This window comes from Rhodofomes roseus (assembly GCF_022264815.1).
Source record: "Rhodofomes roseus strain CIRM-BRFM 1785 chromosome Unknown C8Q71scaffold_17, whole genome shotgun sequence".
NCBI lineage: Eukaryota > Fungi > Basidiomycota > Agaricomycetes > Polyporales > Fomitopsidaceae > Rhodofomes > Rhodofomes roseus.
Window position 1 is genome coordinate 397,491 of NW_025952973.1, and position 23,423 is coordinate 420,913.

The following is a 23,423-nucleotide window of genomic DNA, read 5'->3' on the forward strand; positions in this document are numbered from 1 at the left end:
CGTCGTGACATGTTGGACAAAAGTACCATATTCGTTGGTGATTCCTAGAATTGCAGTCTGGGAACTCGATCTGACAGGGGCCCTGCATGGACTTGAGAAAGCCTTGAGTCGATGAAGCAATGTCTTGGACAACATCGGCACATTCTCACAACACAGGTAGAATCGTAGGGCTCCGCCCTCAGTGACCCTAAAGGGACAAAACAAACAAACAAACCCCGAGAGGTATCATATAACGAAGCGTAAGCAAGTCGTCGCAGGCGGGAATCGTGAGCAAGCACCATATCGTACAACGCCGTCACTGGAGGGAGAACTGGAGGTACCGCTGGGATGGGGAATATCCGGGGGAGACGTGGTTCACGACGAACGGTCGTCGCCTTACATCGACGATACGCTGTTAAGCAGGCCCACTTCACCCGCGGGGCCAATCCCGTCGCTCATGCTCTGCAGCCCGCTCCCGCTCGCCTGGGGGTGCGCGGCCATCTGGCCCACGACGTCGCTCTGGAGCTGCATCGGCACGAAGACGACCTTGCTCTGCGCGGTCTTCGCCATCGCCTGGAGCGCCTCGAGCTGGCGGATCTGCATCGCCGCGGGGCTCGCGAGGATGTCCGCGGCCTGGCGCATGAGGCGCGCGGCGTCGACCTCCGCGCGCGCGGCGATGACCTTGCTCTCGCCGATGCGCTTCTGCTGGGCCGCGCTCGAGAGCGACGCGGACACGTCCGCGGAGAACACGATGTCCTTGATGAGGATGCCCTCCACCGCGACGCCCCACTTGTCCGCGACGTCCCCGACGATCTCTGCGATCTCGAACGCGATGGCTTCGCGCTCGGTCACGACGGACTGGACGGCGCGCGCGCCGACGACGTGCCGGAGGGTGGTCTGCGCGCGCTCGGTGAGCGCCTGCCGCAGGTCGGTGATCCCGAAGGTCGCGCGGTACGGGTTGATGATCTGGAAGTACATGACGGAGTCGCTGGTGGGGTGCGCCGTGAGCATGCAGGTGGGGGGCGTGGATGCGGGGACTTACATCTCGACGTCGACGTTGTCGCGCGTGATGACATTCTGTCTGCCGATGGAGATGATTTGGATCTTGACGTCGACGATGCGCGCGCTCTCCGTGCATGGGTTGATCTGCACCAAGCCGGGGTCGACCGACTTGTAGAACTTGCCGAACCGCGTTACGAGCCCGACCGACCCTGTGTTAACCATGAGCACACTTATCCAAAATACAGAGACAGGTGTGTATGCACACCTTGTGGGATGTTGCGGAAGGGGTTCGGGAAGGGGCAGCAGGGGATAGCGCCGCAGAACCCGACGCACGCTCCGAGAGCCTGCATCATCGAGCCGTAAAAGCCATGGTCGATCTCGCCTGTCCCGAGGTCCTGTGCGTACGAGGGCTGTCCGGCGAATGTCAGTTGCTATGCGCGAAGGAAGAGAACGGGGACAACGCACCTGCATCTCAGCACGCTTCAATGGCTGGACTTTGATGACATGAGGGTCGCCCGGCCTACGGGGGCCAGCCGGAGCTTGGTCGTCGGTCACTGACAACGGACGGATAGAGTCAGTGGCCCTCCTTACGCATGGATAGGGTATGTACCCACCGTTGGGAGCGTGATGATCGACGACATTCGAATTCCCAGAGTGCTCACTGGGCTCCACGCGGTGCTTGGTATCCTGGGACATTTTGCCGCCTTCGTGAAAACAGGGGTGTGCAGGGGGCAGCCTCAGTCGAGATCAATGCAGCGAACTCGCGACGGAGGGTGGGGGACAATGAGATCACTGGCCGGGCGCATGCGCAGCGAGCGGTCGCGTTTATAAGAGGCTCGATAGGCTCCGGTCGAGGCGTCCAAGTGGAGAAACGAGTAGAGCTGGGGGCTGAGATGATACAGTATATATGGCTTCTGGCAACGACACCGACACACAGCCTTCCCATGTCCCAGCCGTGTATTCCTGTCCACCCGTCATGTGCGCCCCTTTCTCCAGTGCCGTCGGCGCGACTCGGCGGGGCTGCACGCCAAGGGCCTCTCCGTTCTGACCGCAGGGCGTCGGGTGGGCTCGCAGTGGCTATCCGCACAGCCTACGGATCTGTCGAGGGCCAAGTGAGGTCATTTGAGAGCGGTGAGCCGCAAACTAGTACCACTGGGGCGCTTGTGTGGCTGGAGGCGTCGAGGAAGCGGGAGCGGAGGAGGAGGAGCCTGGCGCCGCCCACGCTGTCACGGACTGCAACAAGACTGCAACGCGCGCGCAGTTTCCGCGCAGTTCTCGCCCTGCTGTACAGTGTACAACGCCGGCTATCTCCCACCTGGACCCTGGTGTGACCGCGCAGCAGTACTTGTGCGCACGTCGCATCATGTGACACCCTGACTTGTTCCTCTTGACTTTGAGTCTGAGTTCTGACCTAGAATATGTACGTATGCGTCTGGCATGACTCTGTAAAAGGCGTTCCCAATGTGACATGAATAACATAGCCTCGCCCAAGTCGCGAGCAACCACGGCCGTTCGTCGACTCAAATCGAACGTTCGAACCTCGTATTCGAGATTGCATAGTGGCGAGTGGATATAGCATGGCACCCTCATCTGACCCCCAGGCATTCCGCGAAGCACTCGCAAGTTCGAAGCGCGTTGTCATATTGGCAGGGGCGGGTCTCTCCGCTGCTTCAGGTACGTGAAGTCGATGGGTGTTCGTAAGGTACGAAGCCTGTGCAGATACGCGCCCTAGGCATACCGACATTCCGGGGTACTAATGGATTGTGGAAGACGAAAGTGCGTGTATCTGGTCGATTGGGTTGATGCACGGAAGTCCCGCTCGACCACCCATTGACGATATATCAGGATTCAAAGCTATTCGCTACCCCCGAGGAATTCAACCAAGACCCCAGTAGAATCTGGCAATTCTACCACTGCATTCGCGACCGGTAGGCCCGCCCAATTCTCCTCCCCTACTCACCATCCTCGAACCACACACCAACCCACAGATGCCTCCACGCCAAGCCCAATGCCGCGCACCATGCGCTCGCCTCACTCACCCTCCCCTCCATCCGCGCGCGCCTTCTCCCCTCCCTCACCGACCCCACCAAGCCTCCCCTCCTCATCACCCAAAACTTCGACGGCCTCTCCCCGCTCGCGCTCTCCCCGCACCTCACCCCTGCCTCGCAGAAACTCGCCTCCTCGCGGCTCGTCGAGACGCACGGCTCCATCCTCAAGACGGTCTGCCTCCAGTGCAAGCACACGAAACACACCCGCGAGACCCCGCTCTGCCCTGCGTTCGCGGGGCTCACCGAGGCGGAGGTGGAGGCGGGCGGGAGGACGATACCCGTTGAGGAGCTCCCGCGGTGTGGCGGCACTGAGTGGGACGGGTCGAATCGCTATGGACGGTGTGGAGGCTTGTTGAGGCCCGCGGTGGTGTGGTTTGGGGAGGTCCCGGAGGGGATGGGCGAGATCGCGATGGAGCTGAACTGGACGGACCTGCTGATCGTGGTGGGCACGTCTTCGCTGGTGCGTCGTACATCCCCGGTACATCTTGGGCAGGCAGAAGTCAACGATGAGCAATAGGTCCACCCTGCAGCGAGCTTCGCAAAGACGGTCAAGACCAGGGGCGGCAAAGTCGCCGTGTTCAATCTGCAACGATCAGAGGGAGACGAGAACGCAGACTTTCTGTTCCTTGGGCCCTGTGAGGAGACCCTGCCGTCGGTCCTGGGCACTACGTCCGAGTCTTGAAGCAAGTATGTATCACCCGTATGATGCTCAATTTTTGCATATCCATACTTATTGCAACGCTCTCTGCCAGTACAGTGTATCAGTCAAATTGTGCGCAGTAGAAGGCAATAGAACGGCGGCCCAAGCTACATTGTTGATTTCAAACCAGCGGCATAGGTCCGCGGCGAGGTATCCGGCTTGTTAAATGTGGGCATCCTGCGCATCCCGAGACTGGTATCACTTATGGTCCGTAAGCTGAGCTGCGCTGTTTATCGCGCTGTTCAACGACAGGAGGCGTTGCGCTGCCTTCAAGCTCTTCCTGTCACTGTGAAACAATCATCTATAGCCCCGGCAGTGGACAGTAGTAAGACCACAGTGTGGCGTTGTACTGCGCCATCGTCCCAGGGCGCACCGAGAAACTAGAGTCAGTCGGTCCGATATCGTACCTCCAGAGGGGTGACAGCTCGCAGCCAGTCACAATCCAAGATAATTTGACTGTGTATTGTATCCCAGTTCCTGGGCCGACGGGTATGTACAATGTGGTATCCAAGTAGATTCCAGTGCAATAATTCAACATAAGGAAACGACGTGTGTGCGTGTGCGCGACGAGCCTGAGAGCAATAGTCCGAACATAACGTACCCAGTAAATAGAGTGACTACTTCTGTACGTACGCGTGCCTCCGAGCCTCTATACAAACAAACCTGGCCCCGATCTAAGTCAGTAAGAGCATACAGTACTAGTACCTTCTCATAAGTACCACCATACTCTAAGAATCTCGTTGGTTGCGTATACCCACCTAGATCATTCGCTCGGTCTCCCGCTCTCGTCCCCACGGCCGATGCATGAACTCCTCTCTCGGGCTCCCCGCCAGAAACGCCGGCGACTCATCCGCCGACGCATCCAGCGCAGCCGTCGCCCATGAGGACAGGTTCACACTCTGGAACAGGCCTCTCGACGCCGGCGACGCCGCACGGACGACTCCTGCATGGATCTGCGCGTGCGGCGACGCTGTGCGCACTCCCGTCGGCGTCGCCCGACCACCCCCTTCGCGGTCACGCGCACCCACAGGTGTCTCTGGCCGCGACGCCCCTCCCGCATCCGTGACGGTTGCCTGCGAGTCCGAGGGGACCCCACCAAAGCGGAAGGTCTGCATCCGCCTGCTGAGCGTCTGCAGCACGGAGTTCCTGTCCTGCGGTGCGGACGGGTCCCTAAGCTCCTCATGACGCGGGCTGCCCTGCTGATCCCGCTCCCCGCCGTGGCTCAGGAAGGTGCTGTGGATGGACGAGTCGGACATCCCGCGGTGGATCGACGTGCGTTCGAGCAGCGCGCCTAGGGTATCTTCCTCTTCCCGCCGAGCCCGGTCAGCATCGATCATGGCATCCACTGTGCGTGAGAGCCGGCTACTAGCCCGTCGGAGGGTGGCAGACCGCCCTATTGTTGCGGGTCCCGCTGCGTTGGACATGCCCGGGGGTGCTGCTCCCCGTTGCGGCTTGGGAATGACCACCCATGGATCAGGGTTGTCCTCCGCGCGCGGCGCGCCTGCAAAAATGCCCATGAGGCTGCGAGATGGATTGGGTGCATCCTCCACGGGTTTGTTGAGCAGGTGCTGCATCGACAGGATGCTGATGCTGTTCTCGCGATCCGGGTGCGCTGAGTACGTGCTGGTCACCGAACGACCGACGACGGTGCCACTGAACTCGACATTGACGTTCATGGCCGAGGCGGACAAGACTGCTTCTCGTTTAGGGACGATACGCGAAGGTGCCCGACTAGGTGCACGACCCCGAGCAGGTGGAGAGAGAGCGCGGGACGCGGCGGTGTCGCTTGGGCTTGCATTGCCACCAGGGAGACCGAGCAGCTTCGAGATCGGTGCCATCCAGCTGGAAGCCCCCTGGTTGTTGGATGCGTCCCCACCTCCAGGACTCTGCGCAACAGTTGCCTTGGAAAGGTTCATCGCCATCTCGCTGACCTTACCCGCCACGGACGGATCGAGGATGACGTCGTTCAGAGTCACGCGCATCTGACCCATCTCCGAGAACATGTCCTTGAACAGCTTGAAGAGAGCGCGTAGGTCTCGACGTGTGCATGTCATCATCGCTTTCTCGTCCTCCAAGAACGAGCGGAAGTGCGATCGAAGTGATGTGGCCTCGTGCAAGATACTGCTTACAGTCGTGCGCGATAAGTGGCTGATGTCCGCGCCCAGGAGCCGCTGGCGCTTCAGCCGGTTAGTGAGCGTGAGGGCGTCGGCTTGGGTGAGTCTGTTCAGAAGCATGGTGACGCGTTCAATGAGGGTGCCTAGTGCACCCAATTGGCCGTCTGTGAGGGATGATGACTCAGATAGCCCATCGTGTGACGACTTCGTGCTTGTACAATCGCCGAACGAGTGAGGGATAGGAGAAGGTGCCAGACCGCCCGAGGTTCCATCTGTCTGTACACCGCGCGAACGAGTCAGAAGGAATAGCGACTTCTGAGCACGGGTCCTTTCCGGAGACATAGGCGGGCCATCGTGGCTTTCATCGTCCTCGTAGCTGTGGTGTGAAGGGGTGTACTGTGGTCGTGCAAACGAGGTCCACTTCGTCTCTGACGGGATTAGAGAGTCGGTAGGAGACAGTGGTCGGCGTTCTGTCTCCGGTGTCAAAGGCTCCTGCGGAATTGTCAATGGTTATCACTAAGCTGCTGGGCCGCCACTTACGAAAGCACGCCGCGATGAACGCTCAACGCTGACTGGTCGCCGACCCAGATTGCCCTGCCTGTGCCAGGAATGTAACACCGACCCACTCGGTGCAGTGCCGACATGGAAGGTTGCCGAGAGGGGTGAGATTGGGTCCGGGAGATCTGACTGTCCACTGATCGTGTATCGATGCCGCAAGTAGGATGTATCACCAGCACGTCGCTCCTCCATCTCTGTTTGAAGAGAGCGAAGGTCTTCACGGGCCTCGGTGAGGAGATTCTGCAATTCGGCACTGTCATGCTTGAGCGCTTCGTTGTCGGCCACCAGAGACTCGAGCACTTTCATGACCTCGGTGTCATCTGTCTTCACAGCGTGCCCTAGTTGCTAAAGGCAGCTTATATCGCAACAGTCACTTGATGTCATCGTATGGGCCACTCACTGATTGCTGCAGCTGCTCTAGCCGCAGACGCGCATCTGCTAAGACTTCTTCCGACATCTGTTGTCTGTGTGTTCGCTGCATCTCGAGATCCTCCCGAAGACGTGCAACTTGTGCTTGAAGCTTGGCTGCGAACATGTTTAGCACGCTTACGAGTGAACTTAATTTCAAGTTACTCACCACATTTCTCCTTCAGAGTACTGATACGGGATTCTGCCAAACGCGCTCTCTGGACTGCACTGTCTCGCTCCTGTTGCATATCGTCCTTCTCCTGCAGGGCGACAGCAAGGCGATTCTCCCAGCCCACCGATCGTGCGTTCTGCGCAGTCAGACGGGACACGTTGCCCCGGACCTCCTGCAGTTCCTGCACGGCAGTCTTATTGGACGCTTCCAAGACTTCACTATTCACGAGAGCTTTCGTGAGACGCTGCTCGCCTTCTTTCAATGGCCTGCACTCTAAAGGCTATTCTATGCTTACCTTCTCCAGTACAGCATTCTGTGAACAAAGACTCTTAGAGCTCGCGCAGAAGGTGCGGCCCGCATTGAGAACATACCTGTGTTACTAGCTCAGCAACTCGGGCGTCGACATGTTCTTCGCCGGATAGTGTGTCTGCCGACTGAAGGGACGGAGCCAGGGGAGCCGAACTCTTTCATGACTGGTCATTAAGCAGCGCAGTAGGAGGGAGTAACACACTCACCTCATGACGGCGGAGCAAGGCTTCGTGCCTCTCGAGCAGTGCTTGCCCCACTTCTACATTCCGTGTCAGTGTTATCAAGACGCGTCAGACTTGAGAGACAGCCGACCTGCGCTGAGGACCAGCCTATTCTCCATCTTCGACTTCCATGCTAACCATGACTTGCTCGTCTCGCAGTCCTCCTTTCCGCAGCAGCAAGTTGCAATATCCGGAGGCTCCGGGGACGATACGCGAGAGAAGTTGGCCAACGCAAGTGTCAGGTCGTCGATGTTGTGCGTTACGCGCCGCAAGCTAGAGGACATTGGCGAATCAGGTGTGGGTGGACGATGTAGGAGGGCCATTCGAGCTCGCTATTCCAACGTGTTTGGATGTGGCTATATAGCACTGACCCTCGTTGCAGACGGCTGTATGAAGGGGGGACGCGGAGATGACACGACGACTCGGAGGTAGATGAGAGAGCCCAAGTCCGCCTGAGAACGACGTGGTGCAATGCGTGACTGCGAGCAAGCCGCGTTTGGTATCGGCCCAGCGATGCCTCAGACAAGTCCCATATAATATAGCTGCGCCCAGTCTGTTCAAAGTAGTAGATCTGTGATGGAGTTGACCGTTTATAGGGAGACGCGGGTCGCTCTCCTCCGCCACTTTGGTAGTGCTTATCCCAGAAAGGCACTTCACGTGGTGGAGGCGGCAGTACGACCTAAGGGGCAGCGCAAGTCCGAGTGTGGCAGATGTGGGATGGTCCATTCTACTGACTAGAACATGGCATCTCGGCCCTTTCAAAACCTTTGACGTGTAGTACGTGTGAGTGACCCACCAGCGATGGGCATATGAAGGTGAATGCGTCGGACGATCTCACATCGGTGTGACTATGAGAAGAAAGTTCATTCGAAAGATTATGCACGACAGCAGACAAAGTGTCGGAAAGCAAAGTGTGAGATGCAGCAGAGTGGAAGCGACATATCCTACAGAAAGCTAGTGCGAGAACACCATTAAGTACACCCAAATGCTAGTCAGACTTATGACGGTGAGGATATCGACGGTGGAGGGGGAGGTAGACAAAGTGCAGTATGAACTCTACCGTGAATAGTATGTGTTAAGTTAGATGCGTAAAAGACTATGCTATACATGTTACGTCGCCGGATGCATTCTCCCGAGACCCGTATCACTCGATGATCTTCATAACCAACTCCGAGATCCAATTCATCATCTTCGTGGCATGGCCTTGGTTCGGGGGCAGGAATTGGAAGCTGTTCGCGAGGCCCTGCATCCCCTGCTCCTCCAGTGCAAACAGATGGCTGCGGCCGGGGCCATGGGGTATACCGTCTTCGATGCTCAATGAGGACGTAGAGCCCGGCGCGGTTCCATTCCTTTCGGCATCGTGTACGGCTACCCTGAACAGGTTCGACACGGCGCTCAGGATAGCCGGGCTGGCAGAGTTCGCGAAAACATCCCTGATCCTGTCTTGCAAGCTCTCATATCTGAGATATGATCAGAAACGCAGAACACGGCAATGAAGAGACAGGGTACATACGCCATCGAGACGACATCCGGGAAAGCGTCAGCGATATCCGACAGCAGGTTGCAGAGGATTTGTGATTCCGCGTCGTCACCTTGCGCTGTCTGCAAGATTGCGCCGACGAACGACGTCACGAAGAGGACAGTGTTGGCGTCGGACAGCCCCAAGAGGGCGAACGGGACCTTGGCGACGGGGTCATCGTCACTGCTCGCAGTCAACAGGTTGTGCGACAACCACGACGGGTCGGCAGCTGATTCCTCCAGCAGCCGCTTGAATGTCGCCGTTGTCGTTGAGGTCGGTAGCAGAGCGAGAAAGTAACCCAAGATCTGCTGGCAAATAGACGAACCAGGCCCGTCATCAGCATGCTCGACCTCTCCACATGAGCGAACAGTGATCTTCATGAGCGTTCGTAGCGCAGCCTCGGCAGGATCTCTGAGGTTCGGGTTCCGGGTGCCTTTGAAGACGATAGCCGCCAGCGAAAAGGAGAAGTTCGACTCGAATGATAGACCAAGGAGTTGATCAAGCTGGCATGCTACATCCTCGAGCACCGCCCTGCCGTCCAGCAGTGTGGCTGAAACCCCTTTCTCTTCGAACGCTCCCTGACTGTCCATGACCTCGAGCGTCACACGCAGCATATGGATGGCCTCCACGTATAGCACCATGTGGCTGGACTGGAGGAGAGCGACAGCGAGCCAGAAGAGTTGGCAGAGGTAGCGAGAATACCGAGGCAAAGCAGGGACGACGTTACGGATGCAGCGCAGCATGCTGACAACGGAGGTGGTCTCGTTCTCGCTTGACTGCGACAACGCCGTCTTGAAAGCAACCAGCATCTGATAAAGCAGGTCGTCGTCGACATCTGACGTCGCGAGGACACCCAGCGCAACGAAAGCACGAGTCTGCACAGCGGGTGAGAGCTGGAATGCTGAAGACGTGATCAGGCTCATCCATCGAGCACGCCAGACATTCAAGAGGCCTGTAAATCTGTGTCAGATGGGAGCGACTCCAAGAGTAGTATAACAAACCTTTAGTACCCGCGATTGTCTCGAGTACCCGTGACAGGAATCGGACGAGGCTTTCCATCGTGTCGACGTACAGCTTGTCGCTGGGAGGGTCAAGGTTGACATAGTCGCTCGTGGGAGTCGGCCGTAGCAGCCCAAACAGCCGAAGCGTCTCTGGCTGTTCGCACTCGTTGATGAGCTGTTGGATCTCCGGACTGGCCGACGTGTCCGCCAGTCGAGCCGTGTATAAAGCGTTGAGTAGGTTGACGACGATCCCGTATACCGCGGTTCGGACGTAGGTTTGCCCTGTTGCTGCCGTGAGGGTGACCAGATGTACCGTTTCAGGTACGAAAAGCTGGCTCTGGACAACATTCTTGCAATGATGGCCCGCCACGAGGGCTAGCCTGAGCAAACACGAGATCTCATTCCAGTGCACATTGTCTGCGAGACTCTTCGTCGGTTTCGTCGAGGTTTTGCCGACAACCTGCATGTCATTGTCATTAGCAGAAGTGTGACGCTTGTGGCCCGGACACCTTACCTTGCGCAATCGTGACAATATGCGACCTCGAACATTGATAGACGTGATCGCGCTCATGGTGTCAGCAACCCTTTCGCATCGCACAGATGCTACTCCGCCGTCCACGGCCGCACGCATCAACTCGTCCAGAACAGCATTGACGACACAACTGTCCAGTCTACCGATCTCTGCCCAGATGTACTTCAGCACCATGTTGTGAAGCTGAGAAAAGTGATGAGCATCGTTGGCAACATATACGTAGACTCCCTTACTTCGTTGTCCGCCATGGTTAGGTCGACGAGCACGCGGACGCAGTCGCGGAATTTGGTGGTAGAAGGGTCGTAGTGCTTGTTTGTAGGATCCATGAAGTATGCGAGGTTCTTCAGCCAAGGCGCCATGTACTGAATACATAGGATCCTGTCGGGTATAGACTCTCTACCCATGCTGGTCGAGATCTCGGTCAGGAAATCGAGCGTGAGGTGAGGCGCAAAGTTGGCTAAGCCTTCGCTCAATTGAATTAGGAAGGGTTCAGGAAGTCCGTTAACCAAGCTCGCTGCGCGAAAAGTCAGTGGATAAGCTGTGCCATGGCTAGAGAAAGACGAACTTTTGGAAGCAACAAGCGGCTTCCCCTCGAAATCGAGATATATGCAGACTGCTTGCAGGAGTTCGTTGGCTGCAATCCTTACATCCTCTTCCCGCGAGTTGACACCGAGCATTCCGACGTGCAGCAGTGTGGCGACAACGTTTGAGAACCGAGATTGCCGTTCTGTACCTGGTAGCTCTACACTCCGCAGCGTACTCTTAGCGGTCCGGATCGCCTGCGAAGACGTCATGTAGGCAACGATGGATGCATACGTAAGTTACGTACCTTCACGATGTTGTCCCGCGCGTGCGAGGAGAAGTACAAAGTGGCACCGTGACGAATCTTCCGGATGATGAATTCGTGTGTTTCATGGCCGGTGGAAACGTTATACACGTCGTTCACATCCGAGAGCACAATGATGTCGGTGGCTCTGCAGGACATAGAACCTCCGATAGGTAACGCCTTGAGCTAACATGGGTTTTGCGTGTAAGGTGCGTGAATTGATGAATGAATGCTTGACACACCGTCGTGATGCGTAGATGACTTTGTGCGACCTCAAGGCTCACTGGCACACGCATGGGATGGGTGTGTCGCATAGTGACTTCGTCGAAACGAGTACGCGGTTCTGCTTCCAAAGCAACTGCAGACCGGTTTTCAACACAAGAGCAGACAGGGTAGTGGAAGACCTACGAGCATAGTCAAGCGCGGCTAGTGTCGTTCCTTCGAAAAGATGGTCGATGAGCTCTTCTACGGAGGAATACGTGGCACAATTGCTAGAGAACTCGATGCCTACAGGCAAGTGAGACAACATACACAGAGACTCGAGAACACTTACCAGAGGAGAGATTGTAGACACGCTTCAGATATTTCGTAGCAAGCTGATTGGGAGTTAGGATATGTGCTGTGTCGAACCGGCGACGTATATCGGAAGGGATGACTTCGTAGGCGAACTTCAGCCACTGCAAAGGAAGTTGTGAGGCCAGGGTGAAACAGGTGAAGTCGAAGATGATATCGAAGTCCCGGCTCTCATGTGATGGCGAGATAACGGTCTGACAGCCATGTTGTGAGCAAGGGCACACCATGAATTTGCATATCTTACCTTGAAGATATAGAACAACAAGAGTTCAATGTCCAGGACTTCAACGTCGATCCGAGACACCGCCAGGACAAAGATTGCCTAGAATACAGCCGTAAGCTCAGCTCTGCAACTATTGCTCGGAACAAACCTTAGACGATTCAGGCGTCGCTGCCTCCACGAAGAGGCCTTGCACTGAGCTTGTATCTCTATGCTCGTATCTTGTCATCAAGTCCAGATACTCGGTATGCTGTTGGCTATCCGCAGCTGTCAACTTAGGGCCTTCCAATGGTTGACCCAGCTCGACTAAGGCAGCGCAGAGAGAATCCCATATCCGCTTTGCGTGGGCAGCCGCCATTTCTGCTGTCGCTGACGCTGACAATCTTTCCGTTGTTGGCGGAGGTTTGGAGGTGCTCAGTAACTCCTTGCCAACTCTGTCGGCGTGTTTCTCCAGGAAACGATGCAGCACAATCGTGTCCGTGTCGTCATACGTTGTGTCCAACCATTCTTCTGGTTCCTCCTCCTGGAATGCCGGTCCCGTCTTCTGAATGGTCATTAGCATCGGTAGCACACAGCCTTCCAACCAACGAGACTTACATTGAGGTCGCTAAGAAATCTCGTCACGTTCACGATGTTTTCCTTCAGAAAGTCGTTGAGAGCAATCATATGAGGTTCCTTCCCGAAGAAAATGTTGTTCGCCAAATTCTGGATGATTTTAGCGACCAACATGAGGCCACGGCGCAATACCCAGTCGTCTTTAGGGATGTCAACGTCGATGATCTCCGGCGCGACTATGGCAGGGGAAATGAATCTTGGGATATGTGAGATGCAGCTCGCGGAACAGACACGAAAAGGCGCGCTACCTCAGGAACATGAATGCCCCGACGGCCGCAAACTTCGCCTCGGGCCACACCTCGTTCCTAACGTAGCATGCGAATGAGCGAATATCTGCCGGAGTAGCTCGATTTGTACCCACACAACCTTCGCAATATGCGCACAAACCTCTCGAAGCATGCTACAATCGGGAGATAGATGAGAAGAATTGTGATGACGGTCGTTGGCACTCACGGTGGGACAGCAGGAATGGAGGACAAGATGATTTGAAGGAAGGAGGAGGTGATGAACTGAATGGTCTCGCGATTAGCAGTAGCCACCTCTTCACCAACCTTGGCTGGATCCAACTCGTAGCCATGCCCCGGCGGCATCGAAGCCATCGTCTTGATGAGGGGTACGATGAGGCTGCGAAGATAGTTGTAGCCGTAGATGTTTGCGAATGCCGACAAGAAGCGAGTACAAGTAGTATTGCCCCGGAACAACGCAGTGTCACTGTCTGTAAGGCAGATTGTCAAGGAATTGGACACGAAGCACCTGACCGACGCTCACCTGTTCGACCAACTTCGAGGTCGATCATGTTTTTCAACAAGGTCATGAGGGCGGAACGTGTGTCGAAGAGGTTGAGCATGACAGATATGAGACTGTCCACTTCCGATGCCGGGCAGACCTCGCAGATCGCCAGAGCGAGAGAAAGCTGTACACTGATCAGCGAATGCAATCGTACATGTCCACACTAGCTCACATCTGGACCCTTGACCAACTAGCCATATCGTGAGTAAAGATACTGTGAAGAGAGCGTCCGCCATACCTCGCAGAGCCTGCTTTGACGTGGGACGACTGCAGGCTGCTCTTGACTATCCAAGGAGATTCCTTGTGGGAGTACCCGCGTGAAAACATAGGAAAAGATGACCCGCCTGGCGCTATCCATCTCATAGGCAAGCGGCAGCGAATGCTTCACCCCGACCTCAGGATTTGCGCTGACCAACGATGCATAGCCCGTAATGACGAGCTCGCGGAGCTCACCATCCCGTTGCAACGAGCGCAGCTATCGTACATGAGTATGCAGCGACTTCTTAGATGAAACGATGCACTTACTCCCGGTGAAGCCGAGTTGTCGGTTGAACGATCATCTGTTGCCTAGAAAGGTGTTAAGAGAACGCATCGAACTGTTTCCTTCTATCACGCACGGCTATGTCATAACGAGAACATTCCCAAGCCTTGAACAGGACGCCTGTGTAGCGAACAAACATCCGCGAGACGACATGCGTCGCCTCTTCGCCTGTCGTACCATCGGGAGCCTGAAGTTCCAGTCGATCGAATAACTTCACCGCGGCACGGAATGCGGGCAGATTGAGCTCCCGTTGTTGCACAGCGAAACCATGATCAGACTAGGCCGAATCAGCACACTGCGTGAGGATGTACACATGAAACACACCATAGCAGAGTCTTGAATCCACTCGGTGACTATGTCAGCGATCTTCTGTCTGTTGCTACTGTCCTTTCGCATGGCAATTGACTCCCCTTGGCTGAACACGCCCTCGCACAGGCTGCAGAACTTCAGCCGCAAGCGGTAAGAGCTCACATCATGGAAGCGACCGATGAATGATGCTATCACGGCCAGAGTCGAACCAAGATCCATGCCACGGATCTCTTCGAGATACTGAGCATTCTCCACCAACACCTTCAAAATGACGAGGAACTGTGCAAAGGTTAATGACCGTGCGCTTTCATGATTTCACATACGAACCTGTTCGAGGAAGAGCGCCAAAGTGTTCCAATGAACAGTGTCGCTGGCGGCGAGCTCGCGAACGACGCTGTTGCTCATGTGAGCAATAAGATGTATCCAGCATGCGAACACTGTACCTGTCAAGTTCCCTGAAGATCTTGGTGAAGAGACGAGGACTTGCTTCACTGCCAAGCGCGTCTCTGGCAGTATCTCGTGTCTGAATGGAGTCCGAGACCATGAAGTCGATGAGGACGCCCAAGAAATCACGTAACAATTCCGCGGGGTTTCGAAGGATCCGCATGGCATCCGGGAGGAAGTGCGGCGCGACATCCAGTGTCACATCGGACGAGTCATCGTCCCGCAGACATGCTGACCCAAATGAGGCCAAGAAGAGCGTCAAATTCTGCCATTGAGCATGTATCTCCTGGAATGAGAATTAGACATGCAGCATACAGTGAAGAACGATGAGATTGATTACCTCGCTCGTCAAGACTTTCTCGCCAACGGGGGCAATTCCAGCCTCGAATCCGTCGGCAGTGCTGTCAGTTGACCTCCTGATAACCATCTCGTTCAGCGCACACCAACGCCAGTAACATTCCTCCCAGACCGCAACATGTACGGGAGACGTCGAAGGCATCAACCGCATGAGTCTGCGAACACGTTTCTGGTGGCCAATACGGCCTGAATGGACGTCAGGCAGATACATGGCTAACCGATAAATCCCTACGCACCGACTACAAGGACCTTCGGATCGCCGAGTTGTTCGTAGATGGGATACCGCTTCACTCGCTCATCCTCGCTGTGCGTATTCGACGACGGAGCATCAGGTGCAGTCTCTGCCTGTGCAAGCAGCCGAAGGCAATGCGCGGCGGTCAGAGTGACGTTGGCGTCCGCAGATGTCAAGGCAACGAGAAAGGCAATTTCCGCCACAGCGAACGCCGAGACACGATCTGTGTTGATTTTGACCCGTCGAATCTGCTCCTGGATTGCTAAAGATCAGCAGACGTTATAGTGCGCATGGCAATGGACACACCGTCTCCGTGGACTTCGTGAACCGATAGATGATCTCGTACGCCATATTGATCCACATACGTTGTGCCTGCATGTCGGTACGCGCGAGCAGTAAGTTGGTGCAGACGGTAGCCAGAATCGCCGGACTGCTCGCAATGCTTAGCGGAGGGCACTAACTTCGATGGGAGCACTTACGAGACAACGGCCAGCCAGGCGCAGCAGGCTTCATAACGCGGATGCTCAGGAGGCAGTCGTACCATCGCATTCACCCAGCCGCGGAACGTCTTGGCCATGCTCATCTTGATAGCAGGATCGGCGGGGGCATGCCATGCCTCGACGCATGACTTGATCCATTGAGACTGTTGGCTCATGTCCAAATGATTCAAGAACAGCATCGGTTCAGCACGATAGAGAGCTAGAAGAGAATATGCGAGCAACTCTCTGTCAGGCAGTGTCTCTGACGTGTACCGCTTCGCTTTGGGACGAAGCGCAGGCTTCTTCATGTTCCCATGGGAATCAAGCTCGCTGCGACGGGTCAACGATGCCTGGCAATCCGGTCAGCTCAGCAGGACACTCGGATAGTGAAGGGGCTGACATGGAGAATGCGAGCAAATCTCTCTTGAAGTGCTTCCCTCAAGGTTTCGAGGGATTGTTGCCAGGGACATTTCGACGCCTAGAGAATCAGTCAGAAAGTCATGTGTTCGTAAAATATGTATGACACAGACATCATCTACCAGAGTAATGCAGGCCTTGATTGCGGAAATCTTGACTGCATCCGATCGTTCGGGCTCGAGACACAAGTGGAAAAGGTCAATGACCTCATCGCCAGGCAAGTACCGGAAGAGTGTCACAAGCATGTCGGCGATGATGGCGACATCGATCTCTTCAGACCACTCCCAGAAGGGTTTCGTCCCATTCCAGTTCACCAAAGCACGCTGAGAGCCACACGTCAACGGTGAGCATATTGATTATGATCCCGCTTCACAAGAACAGCTCACCTTCATCTCGTGAGCAAGGTCATGAGAAGTCAACTGTAACATGTGCTCAGAGCCGTCTTCGGGTCGTATACGAAAAGCTGCCCGGCACATGTCTAAGCAACAGATCAAGGCTTCCTCGGACAGTTTCGCGGTCGGTGAGACCAGGTTACGCATCATGATTTCGAAGAAGTTCCGGTCCTATGACTGTACTTGAGCTGGCAAGCGCGACATATGCAAGACAGATCCTACCCGACGGTTCTGGTGGCCCTTGAGGATCGGTATGCCCAGGGAGTTCGACTGGAAATCAGTCCTCGTCCGCTCGGAGCTGATACATGCCAAGGCCGTGAGCGTTGGCCACACATTAGGATTGTGTTGAGCCTCCTGCGAATCGAACAGAATGTCGAAAACGCGTTCAGGTGCGCCCTCCATGCGACGATGATGGCGAATGGTGTCATTGAACTCCTCGGGACACAGTTCAATCCAGTTCCAGATAGCAACGCGCAGCGGAATGGCGATTGCTGCTTGAGCCTCCTGCTTCATGTTGAGAAGCAGTGAAGACAACTCTGCAGCGACTGAGTTGAAAATAGCACCCTGACGCACGAGCTGAAGAGACTTACCCTGCAAGGCTTGAATGAGTCTTGGTCGATCGAGCGCACTATGCATCATGAGCTGGAGGTCGATGATGTCAGGATCCGTCTCCGTCGTGCTGGCGAGGTAGTGAATCTTGTTGCGAATGCGAGCCAAGACGATGTGCCAATTCGAAGCTGAGAGATGGTATACCACGCGCCCGGCGAACTTCGAGATGAGTGTGTTCAGAGAGGAGATCGACTTGGACGTAACGACAGATGTCTTCTCGTATACGAGCGAATGCTTGGAGGCATGGCTAGTCGATGTCACGCTGGGCGTGCCGGAGTTCAGTGAAGTCGACGACGCGTGTCTTGACCTGAACATGTGCGGAAGTGAAACGATTTGAGAGGGTAGGCCGGATCCGCCGACGTCTACGCTAGTGATGTAGTCCGGCGATTCCACGGACTCGAAGTCGTGATGCGATGCAGCGAAGTCCATATTCGCTGCTGACATCAAACGGTTCCTCATTGGGGCAGTCTGCCGCAGAAGTAGCACCATCACACTGAGGATGTACTTAGCGCAGTTGTCGTCAAGCGGGGGCGGCTCGATCAAGAGGGAAAGATGTTCAGTCGACCACTGACGCCGTCGACTTTGAGCGGATAGGGTGCGGGTCTCCGGCGTACTCGGCTTGGAGGTCGTGTTCGCGGGTTCCTTGCTGTTGCGCGACCCCGGTCTGGTCCCCTCTTGGCGATGTCCCCAGCGCGATGCCATGCAAATGGCGAGGACCTTGAGGATGAATAGTTGCGACTGGAGGACCTCGACGCTCCTGTATCCATTGGCATCGGCCTGCTACCGAGAAGATGAAGTTCCATTGTGTTGTCTGCCCTAAGAGCGCACGCACCTTGTTCAGCTTCTCCAGCAACTCTGTGAGTGCCCATCCGATGATGTCTAGCGAATCCCGCGAAAGCTCGACCAGAGACTCAACAACTTGTCCTAGTGCCTCATCTCCTTCCACGTCCGTGAGTGTGATACCCGAGTTGCAAGGTAGCTACGCAGATACACATGAGCATACTCAGCTCGCGTCCGCCAGTGTCAAGACTCACCTTGCTCTTCAACCTATTCACAAGCACGTAAACCACTTTCTGCTGGGGCGTGGTGGGTATCGACGAGCTCGAATACGGTGCATTCTGCGAGGACGGCGCGAGCGAGGATGGCCCAGACACGCTATGGTTGGAGCCGTTGCTTTTGTGAACGCGCGACACCGCACCCGCGATGTTCTGAGCGGCCGCCGACGCGCGCCGCGCGGGCATGGCGGGCAATTTGCCTAGCGACTGTATGTTTTGCAACAGATTGGGCGAAGTCGTGGGGGGTTACGGGGCAAGAGCGGGGGGCAGAGGCAGGAGGACGAGTCGACGCAGTGTCGACGCTTAGTGCGTCTGCCGACTTAGGGCACAGCACCTCCGAGTGCGTTGGCTGGCTGATCTGTGTCTTACGTAAGCGCCTATCATACGGGCAGGACCTTGCCCGTTCTGGGTCCTCTGAGTCGCTCTCGGCGCCAGACTTAGCGACGGACCCGACACATCGGTACGTACGCATTTGCATATAATCATGTTGTACGTAAACCGAACACACTGAAACTCGCTCACGAAAATGTGCACCGTGAATGTTGTTCACATTGGAGTGTGCTGCATGCTGCACTCGATATCCTTTCCTCCATAGAGGGCGATGCGCGACAACGTCGGCTGAATGTCATATTGTGAAGTGCCTGGCGTGTCAAAAGCGGCTACAGCGCCGGGCGCAATAGACCCGATCGCGGTAGAACTAATATAGTAGCGCGCGACGGACGAGTGTTCAAATTCAAACGTTCACCGTGACGGAACATTGCTTTAATGATCGTCTTGAATCTGCATGAGTAAACTTGCAAGGAGGTACGCATTGAATGGCTGATAGTTGCGCTCTAAGCAGGCTAGCAGCAGTCCGAGGCTGTCATCAGTGCATACATAAGTGGTCTGTGTCCACTGTCACCGACAAAGGGTCAGATGGCCCATAAGCACTCCAGACGCAGTCATGCCCGTCCCTTACCAATGCGGCAACGGATGATCTGAACCTCGACGTCGTGGTGGAGCACCGTGACGGACACGAGAGGCCAAAGCGACGCCACGTTCTCGAGTCCAAGCAAAGCTATGGCACTATCAGCGGCTGAGCTACGTTCGAGCCGGAACGGTATCTATGTTAAACATTGTGTAACGTCCGTCGCAATGCAGAACACTGAGGTTCCTTGCCATTGTCTAGTTCCAAAGTGTTTCAAAGCACGCAAAGCGCTGTGGGCGCAGATATCAAAGCGGAAACGGAAGGTGGACCCACATACGTACACAGTAGATTACATCGCTCGATGCGAATTGGTCGCCAACTTCGATTTACGTTACTTCTCTGGACATTTATGCAGCCTGTAGCGTGCACGCAACCCCCACACTAAACAGTTCTACAGGGCCATGGAGGATAACGAGGTACGAAAGAGAGCTGTTGCCGGAAATAGTTAGATCCTCAGCGGAACACCGGCAAGAGTGGCGAGCTGGCGACCCCTGTGCTCCGCCCTAGGTACCCTTGCTAGCCTCGTGTGGCTCCGAGCCAGCAAGAGGTCAAAACGCGCGGCTGACTCGTCGAACGGCCCAGTTCGTAACCAGCGCAGGAAACTCCGCCGCACATTCTGCACTCCGCAGCCCTCGCTCCTCTTTCCACTCGACGTCTGCTAACGGCCGCAGAGTCCCCCGTCTTCTCGACCGCTGGATCGTATTTTGTCGTGTCGCATCGCTGTCGAACTCGTGCCTTCCTATTCTGCGTCGCTTTCCTCCCAGTTTGTAAGCCCTTGTCGTCTGCGCATAGCTCTTGTGCTCTTTGATCGCTTCGTGCATTGTCCTTTCTCTCGCTGTCGGGTCTTCACATCGCTCGTCCACTTTGACACCGCACCGCCTCTGGCAACCAAGAAATCCCTAGAAAAGAACCTGTCCGCCAGACCTCCGCCGCCGATTCCCTCGATCTTCACGCCCTCGACATGTCCCGTCCCGATGCGCACGCGCATGGCTTCGACCACGCCAAGTACGTCGGACACAATGGACGCAGCCACGGCGACCACGGCGGCCCCGGGGCGCACGACTACGGCGCCGCCGCCCGCGACGGCGGGTTCAACAGGGAGAGCATCGGGCGTGACTTCGGAGGGCCGGAGCTGATGTCGCCCAACTTCTACGTCTCCTCGCCGCCTGTCAGCGCGGATCGCCGGTCGTTGGCGGCGGGGGCGTACCACGGGTCCGGCTTCCCGTCGTTCGTGTCACCCCGCCTGTTCACGCCGTCACAGGGCCTCGGCGCGGCGGGGGGTGACACTTGGAACCCAAAAGCAGCCACTGCTACGAATGTCACCAAGCACGCCGACGCGGGCGTGACATCCCAAGTTCAACCATCTCTCTCCTTCCACAACCACAACCACAACCACACCCCTCCCCCTCCGCGCGGTCCCCCCGTCCCCGAGCTCTACAGCTCCCCCCTCTCTGCCACTGCGGCTGCCTTCAACGACCGCGACCACCGCGATCTCTATCTCTCTCAGCGGCATCCCCAGCAGCAGACACAGCCCAGCTCCCCTGCCACCCAGCTCCAGCATCCGAGCCCGCAGTCTCTCCCCTCTCCCACAACCAACGCAGCCACTACACGCTCTACACTCTGGTGGGGCGAACTCGAACCTTGGATGGACGAAGAGTACGCCAAGCAGGTCTGCAGCCTCATGGGCTGGGAGCCCGTCAGCATCAAGGTGCCCCGCCCCGCGCCCGACCCAATCACCGGCCAGCAGGCGAACAACCCGGGCTATTGTTTCCTGACGTTCCCCTCTCAGGCCCACGCCGCATCCGTGTTGTCACAGATCAGCAACCAGAGCGGGAACCCCATCGTCATGCCCAACTCGAACAAGTCGTTCTCGCTCAACTGGGCGTCGTCCGTGCCTTCCGCGTCCGTGCCACCCCCAGTACCAGGCCAGCCGGTCGCTCTGCCCAGCGGCCAGAACCCTCAGTATCCGAAAGAGTACAGCATCTTCGTGGGTGACCTTGCTCCCGAGGTGTCCAACTCCGACCTCGTCGCTGTGTTCCGCAACCCAGTCCTCGGTCTGCGGAACGACCGGGAGCCCCGCTTCATCAGGCCCTTCCTGAGCTGCAAGAGCGCGAAGATCATGCTCGATCCGGTCACGGGCGTCTCCCGCGGGTATGGGTTCGTGAGGTATGTGGCTTGCGGTTCCGTGCGACTTCGAGTGAAATGACTCTTTTGTTCCCCCTAATAGGTTCACTGACGAAGCAGATCAGCAACGCGCGCTAGTTGAGATGCACGGCCTGTATTGCCTATCTCGTCCAAGTAAGGCTCTGATTATCCTTTTGTCTGACTTGTCTGACATAGGATGGGTAGTGCGGATTTCCCCGGCGACGGCAAAGTTCAAGCCTGCTCCCGGGATGACGGGCCTCGACTTCTCGCAGATGCCGTATCCCCTTGTGCAGCCGGCGGTACCTCCCCCGCCAGAGCAGCAAGGACAAGTCACAGTCGCACTGCCTCTTCCGAATGCTGCTCAGGCGAAGAGCGTATCAGCGCCGTTGGCGGGTACGACAAACGGCACGAACGGCGTGAATGTCTCCAACTCGTTATCCAATGTGTCGTCCTTGGGCTCAGGCGCCAGTGCCAGTTCGTCATCGACCCTGGTCTCCGCTCCCTCCGAAGAGGCTATGAAGTTTGTGACTGGTGGCGGGGCCGCATCTGTTAGTGGGAATGATCCAGCGCCGTCCGTCACGGCCGCGTTTGCTCAGTCTGACCAGAGCATGGCGCAGAAATTCAACATATCCGAGGAATCGTGGAAGCACCACGCACAGGCTCGCGCTATCCTGTCCAATCTCATTGGTCCCAATGGCGAGCAGCTCACGTCCTCCGATCCTTACAATACGACTGTCTTCGTTGGAGGGCTGTCGCCCCTGATCTCGGAGGACACGCTGAGGACCTTCTTCGTGCCGTTCGGCGATATCCACTACGTACGTCTCCGCTTGTTGACGCGGCCATTTTAGTTAACATACGGTGCCCTTTGTAGGTCAAAGTGCCTGTCGGCAAGCACTGCGGGTTCGTGCAGTTCGTCCGGAAGCCCGATGCGGAGCGCGCGATAGAGAAGATGCAAGGCTTCCCTATTGGTGGCAGCCGGATCCGTCTGAGCTGGGGTCGCAGTCAATGTAAGTATCACGCATCATCGGCCTGACAGTTTCTGACGTCGCATATAGACAAAGCTGCCCAGGCCGCTGCGCAAGCCGCACAGGCTGCTGCCTTTCAGGCGCAGTACCAAACCCAAATTACTCAACAGAGCGGTGTTCAGATGACGCCCGAACAGGCAATCCAGCTGCTGGAGACTTTTGGGATTAACAACGTCGGCGCCAATGGTGGTGGTACCTCCCACGGCAGCGGAAACGACACTCAACCAGCTCTCTACCCAGATCTCAACGGGAACCGTCAAGCACTTCTGAACGCGTTCAACCCCTCGATCTTCGGCTCCCGTCCAGAGGCAAGCGCAGCGTCCACGACTACGACTGGCTTCTCCCCGTTTTCGCCCGATCCCAATTACTTTGTTGACGGGGCGAAGAAACAAGATACGACGTCCCATGCCCACCAGCAATCCTTCTCCAATGCCTCTAACGTCTCGAAGGGATACCCTACCTGGTATAACCCTTCTAATGACGAGAAAGTCATGAACGGCAACGGGAAGATTTCTCCAACGTCAGCGATGCAGACCATTCGCCCACCTAGTGCGTCGCAGAGGTTCAATGCTCTGCTCGGAGACCCATCGTCTGCGTCGTCGCCGTTCCAGAACGCGCGTTCCTCGTCGCGGCAGGAGGCTCCCATCGGTAGGCCCGAACTTTCTCGGAGGGGCTCAAATACGCGGGAGCAGTACGGAAGCCAGGAGCACGAGCATGACGCGATCCAGGATCTGAACGGAACACTCGCTAGTCTGGACCTCAACAACAGCCCGGGCATGTGGATGGGAGGGGACCACAAAAATGCGCTCACGTCCTCGTCGCCTTGAAGCCGATCTCACGCACCTCGTATGTCGTCCTTGAATTA

The 23,423-nt window shown here is 56.4% G+C and overlaps 5 protein-coding genes across 5 annotated transcripts; 2 read left to right on the forward strand and 3 right to left on the reverse strand.

Moving 5' to 3' along the window:
• Nucleotides 1–375: 375 nt before the first annotated feature.
• C8Q71DRAFT_712260 (uncharacterized protein) lies at nucleotides 376–1,677 on the reverse strand (the record flags this gene model as incomplete). Its single annotated transcript, XM_047920846.1, has 4 exons — nucleotides 376–967; nucleotides 1,022–1,190; nucleotides 1,247–1,391; nucleotides 1,447–1,677. 4 exons carry the CDS (start codon nucleotides 1,675–1,677, stop codon nucleotides 376–378), a joined length of 1,137 nt encoding a protein of 378 aa, XP_047776495.1.
• A 789-nt stretch (nucleotides 1,678–2,466) lies between these two features.
• Nucleotides 2,467–4,161, forward strand: C8Q71DRAFT_175009 (sirtuin). Its single transcript, XM_047916762.1, has 6 exons — nucleotides 2,467–2,655; nucleotides 2,714–2,757; nucleotides 2,827–2,909; nucleotides 2,970–3,489; nucleotides 3,547–3,716; nucleotides 3,782–4,161. The coding sequence occupies exons 1-5, from the start codon at nucleotides 2,559–2,561 to the stop codon at nucleotides 3,709–3,711; spliced, it is 909 nt and encodes a 302-aa protein (XP_047776496.1). The 5' UTR covers nucleotides 2,467–2,558; the 3' UTR covers nucleotides 3,712–3,716; nucleotides 3,782–4,161.
• On the reverse strand, nucleotides 4,155–8,109 carry C8Q71DRAFT_849692 (uncharacterized protein). The gene is made up of 8 exons (XM_047926712.1): nucleotides 7,603–8,109; nucleotides 7,497–7,549; nucleotides 7,353–7,445; nucleotides 7,277–7,294; nucleotides 6,979–7,225; nucleotides 6,802–6,926; nucleotides 6,384–6,746; nucleotides 4,155–6,335 (listed from the first exon to the last, which is right to left on the reverse strand). Exons 1-8 carry the CDS (start codon nucleotides 7,832–7,834, stop codon nucleotides 4,488–4,490), a joined length of 2,979 nt encoding a protein of 992 aa, XP_047776497.1. The 5' UTR covers nucleotides 7,835–8,109; the 3' UTR covers nucleotides 4,155–4,487.
• A 247-nt stretch (nucleotides 8,110–8,356) lies between these two features.
• C8Q71DRAFT_813687 (uncharacterized protein) lies at nucleotides 8,357–18,746 on the reverse strand. The gene is made up of 35 exons (XM_047926078.1): nucleotides 18,401–18,746; nucleotides 18,199–18,345; nucleotides 17,348–18,143; nucleotides 16,980–17,293; nucleotides 16,752–16,928; nucleotides 16,479–16,688; nucleotides 16,349–16,426; nucleotides 15,949–16,298; nucleotides 15,776–15,899; nucleotides 15,474–15,723; nucleotides 15,221–15,423; nucleotides 14,880–15,166; nucleotides 14,764–14,830; nucleotides 14,452–14,715; nucleotides 14,204–14,404; nucleotides 14,112–14,153; nucleotides 13,825–14,061; nucleotides 13,759–13,776; nucleotides 13,566–13,710; nucleotides 13,251–13,512; nucleotides 13,159–13,197; nucleotides 13,046–13,102; nucleotides 12,780–12,993; nucleotides 12,334–12,726; nucleotides 12,207–12,284; nucleotides 11,943–12,156; nucleotides 11,798–11,896; nucleotides 11,632–11,747; nucleotides 11,393–11,575; nucleotides 11,129–11,342; nucleotides 10,797–11,077; nucleotides 10,546–10,746; nucleotides 10,032–10,491; nucleotides 9,025–9,982; nucleotides 8,357–8,971 (listed from the first exon to the last, which is right to left on the reverse strand). The coding sequence occupies exons 1-35, from the start codon at nucleotides 18,605–18,607 to the stop codon at nucleotides 8,656–8,658; spliced, it is 8,202 nt and encodes a 2,733-aa protein (XP_047776498.1). The 5' UTR covers nucleotides 18,608–18,746; the 3' UTR covers nucleotides 8,357–8,655.
• Nucleotides 18,747–20,050: 1,304 nt separating this feature from the next.
• C8Q71DRAFT_175581 (uncharacterized protein) lies at nucleotides 20,051–23,422 on the forward strand. Its single transcript, XM_047916764.1, has 5 exons — nucleotides 20,051–21,554; nucleotides 21,616–21,686; nucleotides 21,738–22,348; nucleotides 22,405–22,540; nucleotides 22,589–23,422. The coding sequence occupies exons 1-5, from the start codon at nucleotides 20,350–20,352 to the stop codon at nucleotides 23,383–23,385; spliced, it is 2,820 nt and encodes a 939-aa protein (XP_047776499.1). The 5' UTR covers nucleotides 20,051–20,349; the 3' UTR covers nucleotides 23,386–23,422.
• The last annotated feature ends 1 nt before the right edge of the window (nucleotide 23,423 follows it).

Excerpts from the sequence above, each read along its gene's own strand:
- C8Q71DRAFT_813687 (XM_047926078.1), bottom strand. The coding sequence starts at position 18,607 with ATGCCCGCGCGGCGCGCGTCGGCGGCCGCTCAGAACATCGCGGGTGCG. Across the intron at positions 13,103-13,158 it reads GCGCATATTGCGAAGGTTGT|GAACGAGGTGTGGCCCGAGG; the intron begins GTGGGTACAAAT and ends ATGCTACGTTAG. Across the intron at positions 9,983-10,031 it reads GACAATCGCGGGTACTAAAG|GCCTCTTGAATGTCTGGCGT; the intron begins GTTTGTTATACT and ends ACAGATTTACAG.
- C8Q71DRAFT_849692 (XM_047926712.1), bottom strand. The coding sequence starts at position 7,834 with ATGGCCCTCCTACATCGTCCACCCACACCTGATTCGCCAATGTCCTCT. Across the intron at positions 6,927-6,978 it reads TACTCTGAAGGAGAAATGTG|CCAAGCTTCAAGCACAAGTT; the intron begins GTGAGTAACTTG and ends ACATGTTCGCAG. Across the intron at positions 6,336-6,383 it reads GTTCATCGCGGCGTGCTTTC|GAGCCTTTGACACCGGAGAC; the intron begins GTAAGTGGCGGC and ends ACAATTCCGCAG.
- C8Q71DRAFT_175581 (XM_047916764.1), top strand. The coding sequence starts at position 20,350 with ATGTCCCGTCCCGATGCGCACGCGCATGGCTTCGACCACGCCAAGTAC. Across the intron at positions 22,349-22,404 it reads CGTTCGGCGATATCCACTAC|GTCAAAGTGCCTGTCGGCAA; the intron begins GTACGTCTCCGC and ends TGCCCTTTGTAG. Across the intron at positions 22,541-22,588 it reads GAGCTGGGGTCGCAGTCAAT|ACAAAGCTGCCCAGGCCGCT; the intron begins GTAAGTATCACG and ends CGTCGCATATAG.
- C8Q71DRAFT_175009 (XM_047916762.1), top strand. The coding sequence starts at position 2,559 with ATGGCACCCTCATCTGACCCCCAGGCATTCCGCGAAGCACTCGCAAGT. Across the intron at positions 2,910-2,969 it reads TACCACTGCATTCGCGACCG|ATGCCTCCACGCCAAGCCCA; the intron begins GTAGGCCCGCCC and ends ACCAACCCACAG. Across the intron at positions 3,490-3,546 it reads TGGTGGGCACGTCTTCGCTG|GTCCACCCTGCAGCGAGCTT; the intron begins GTGCGTCGTACA and ends GATGAGCAATAG.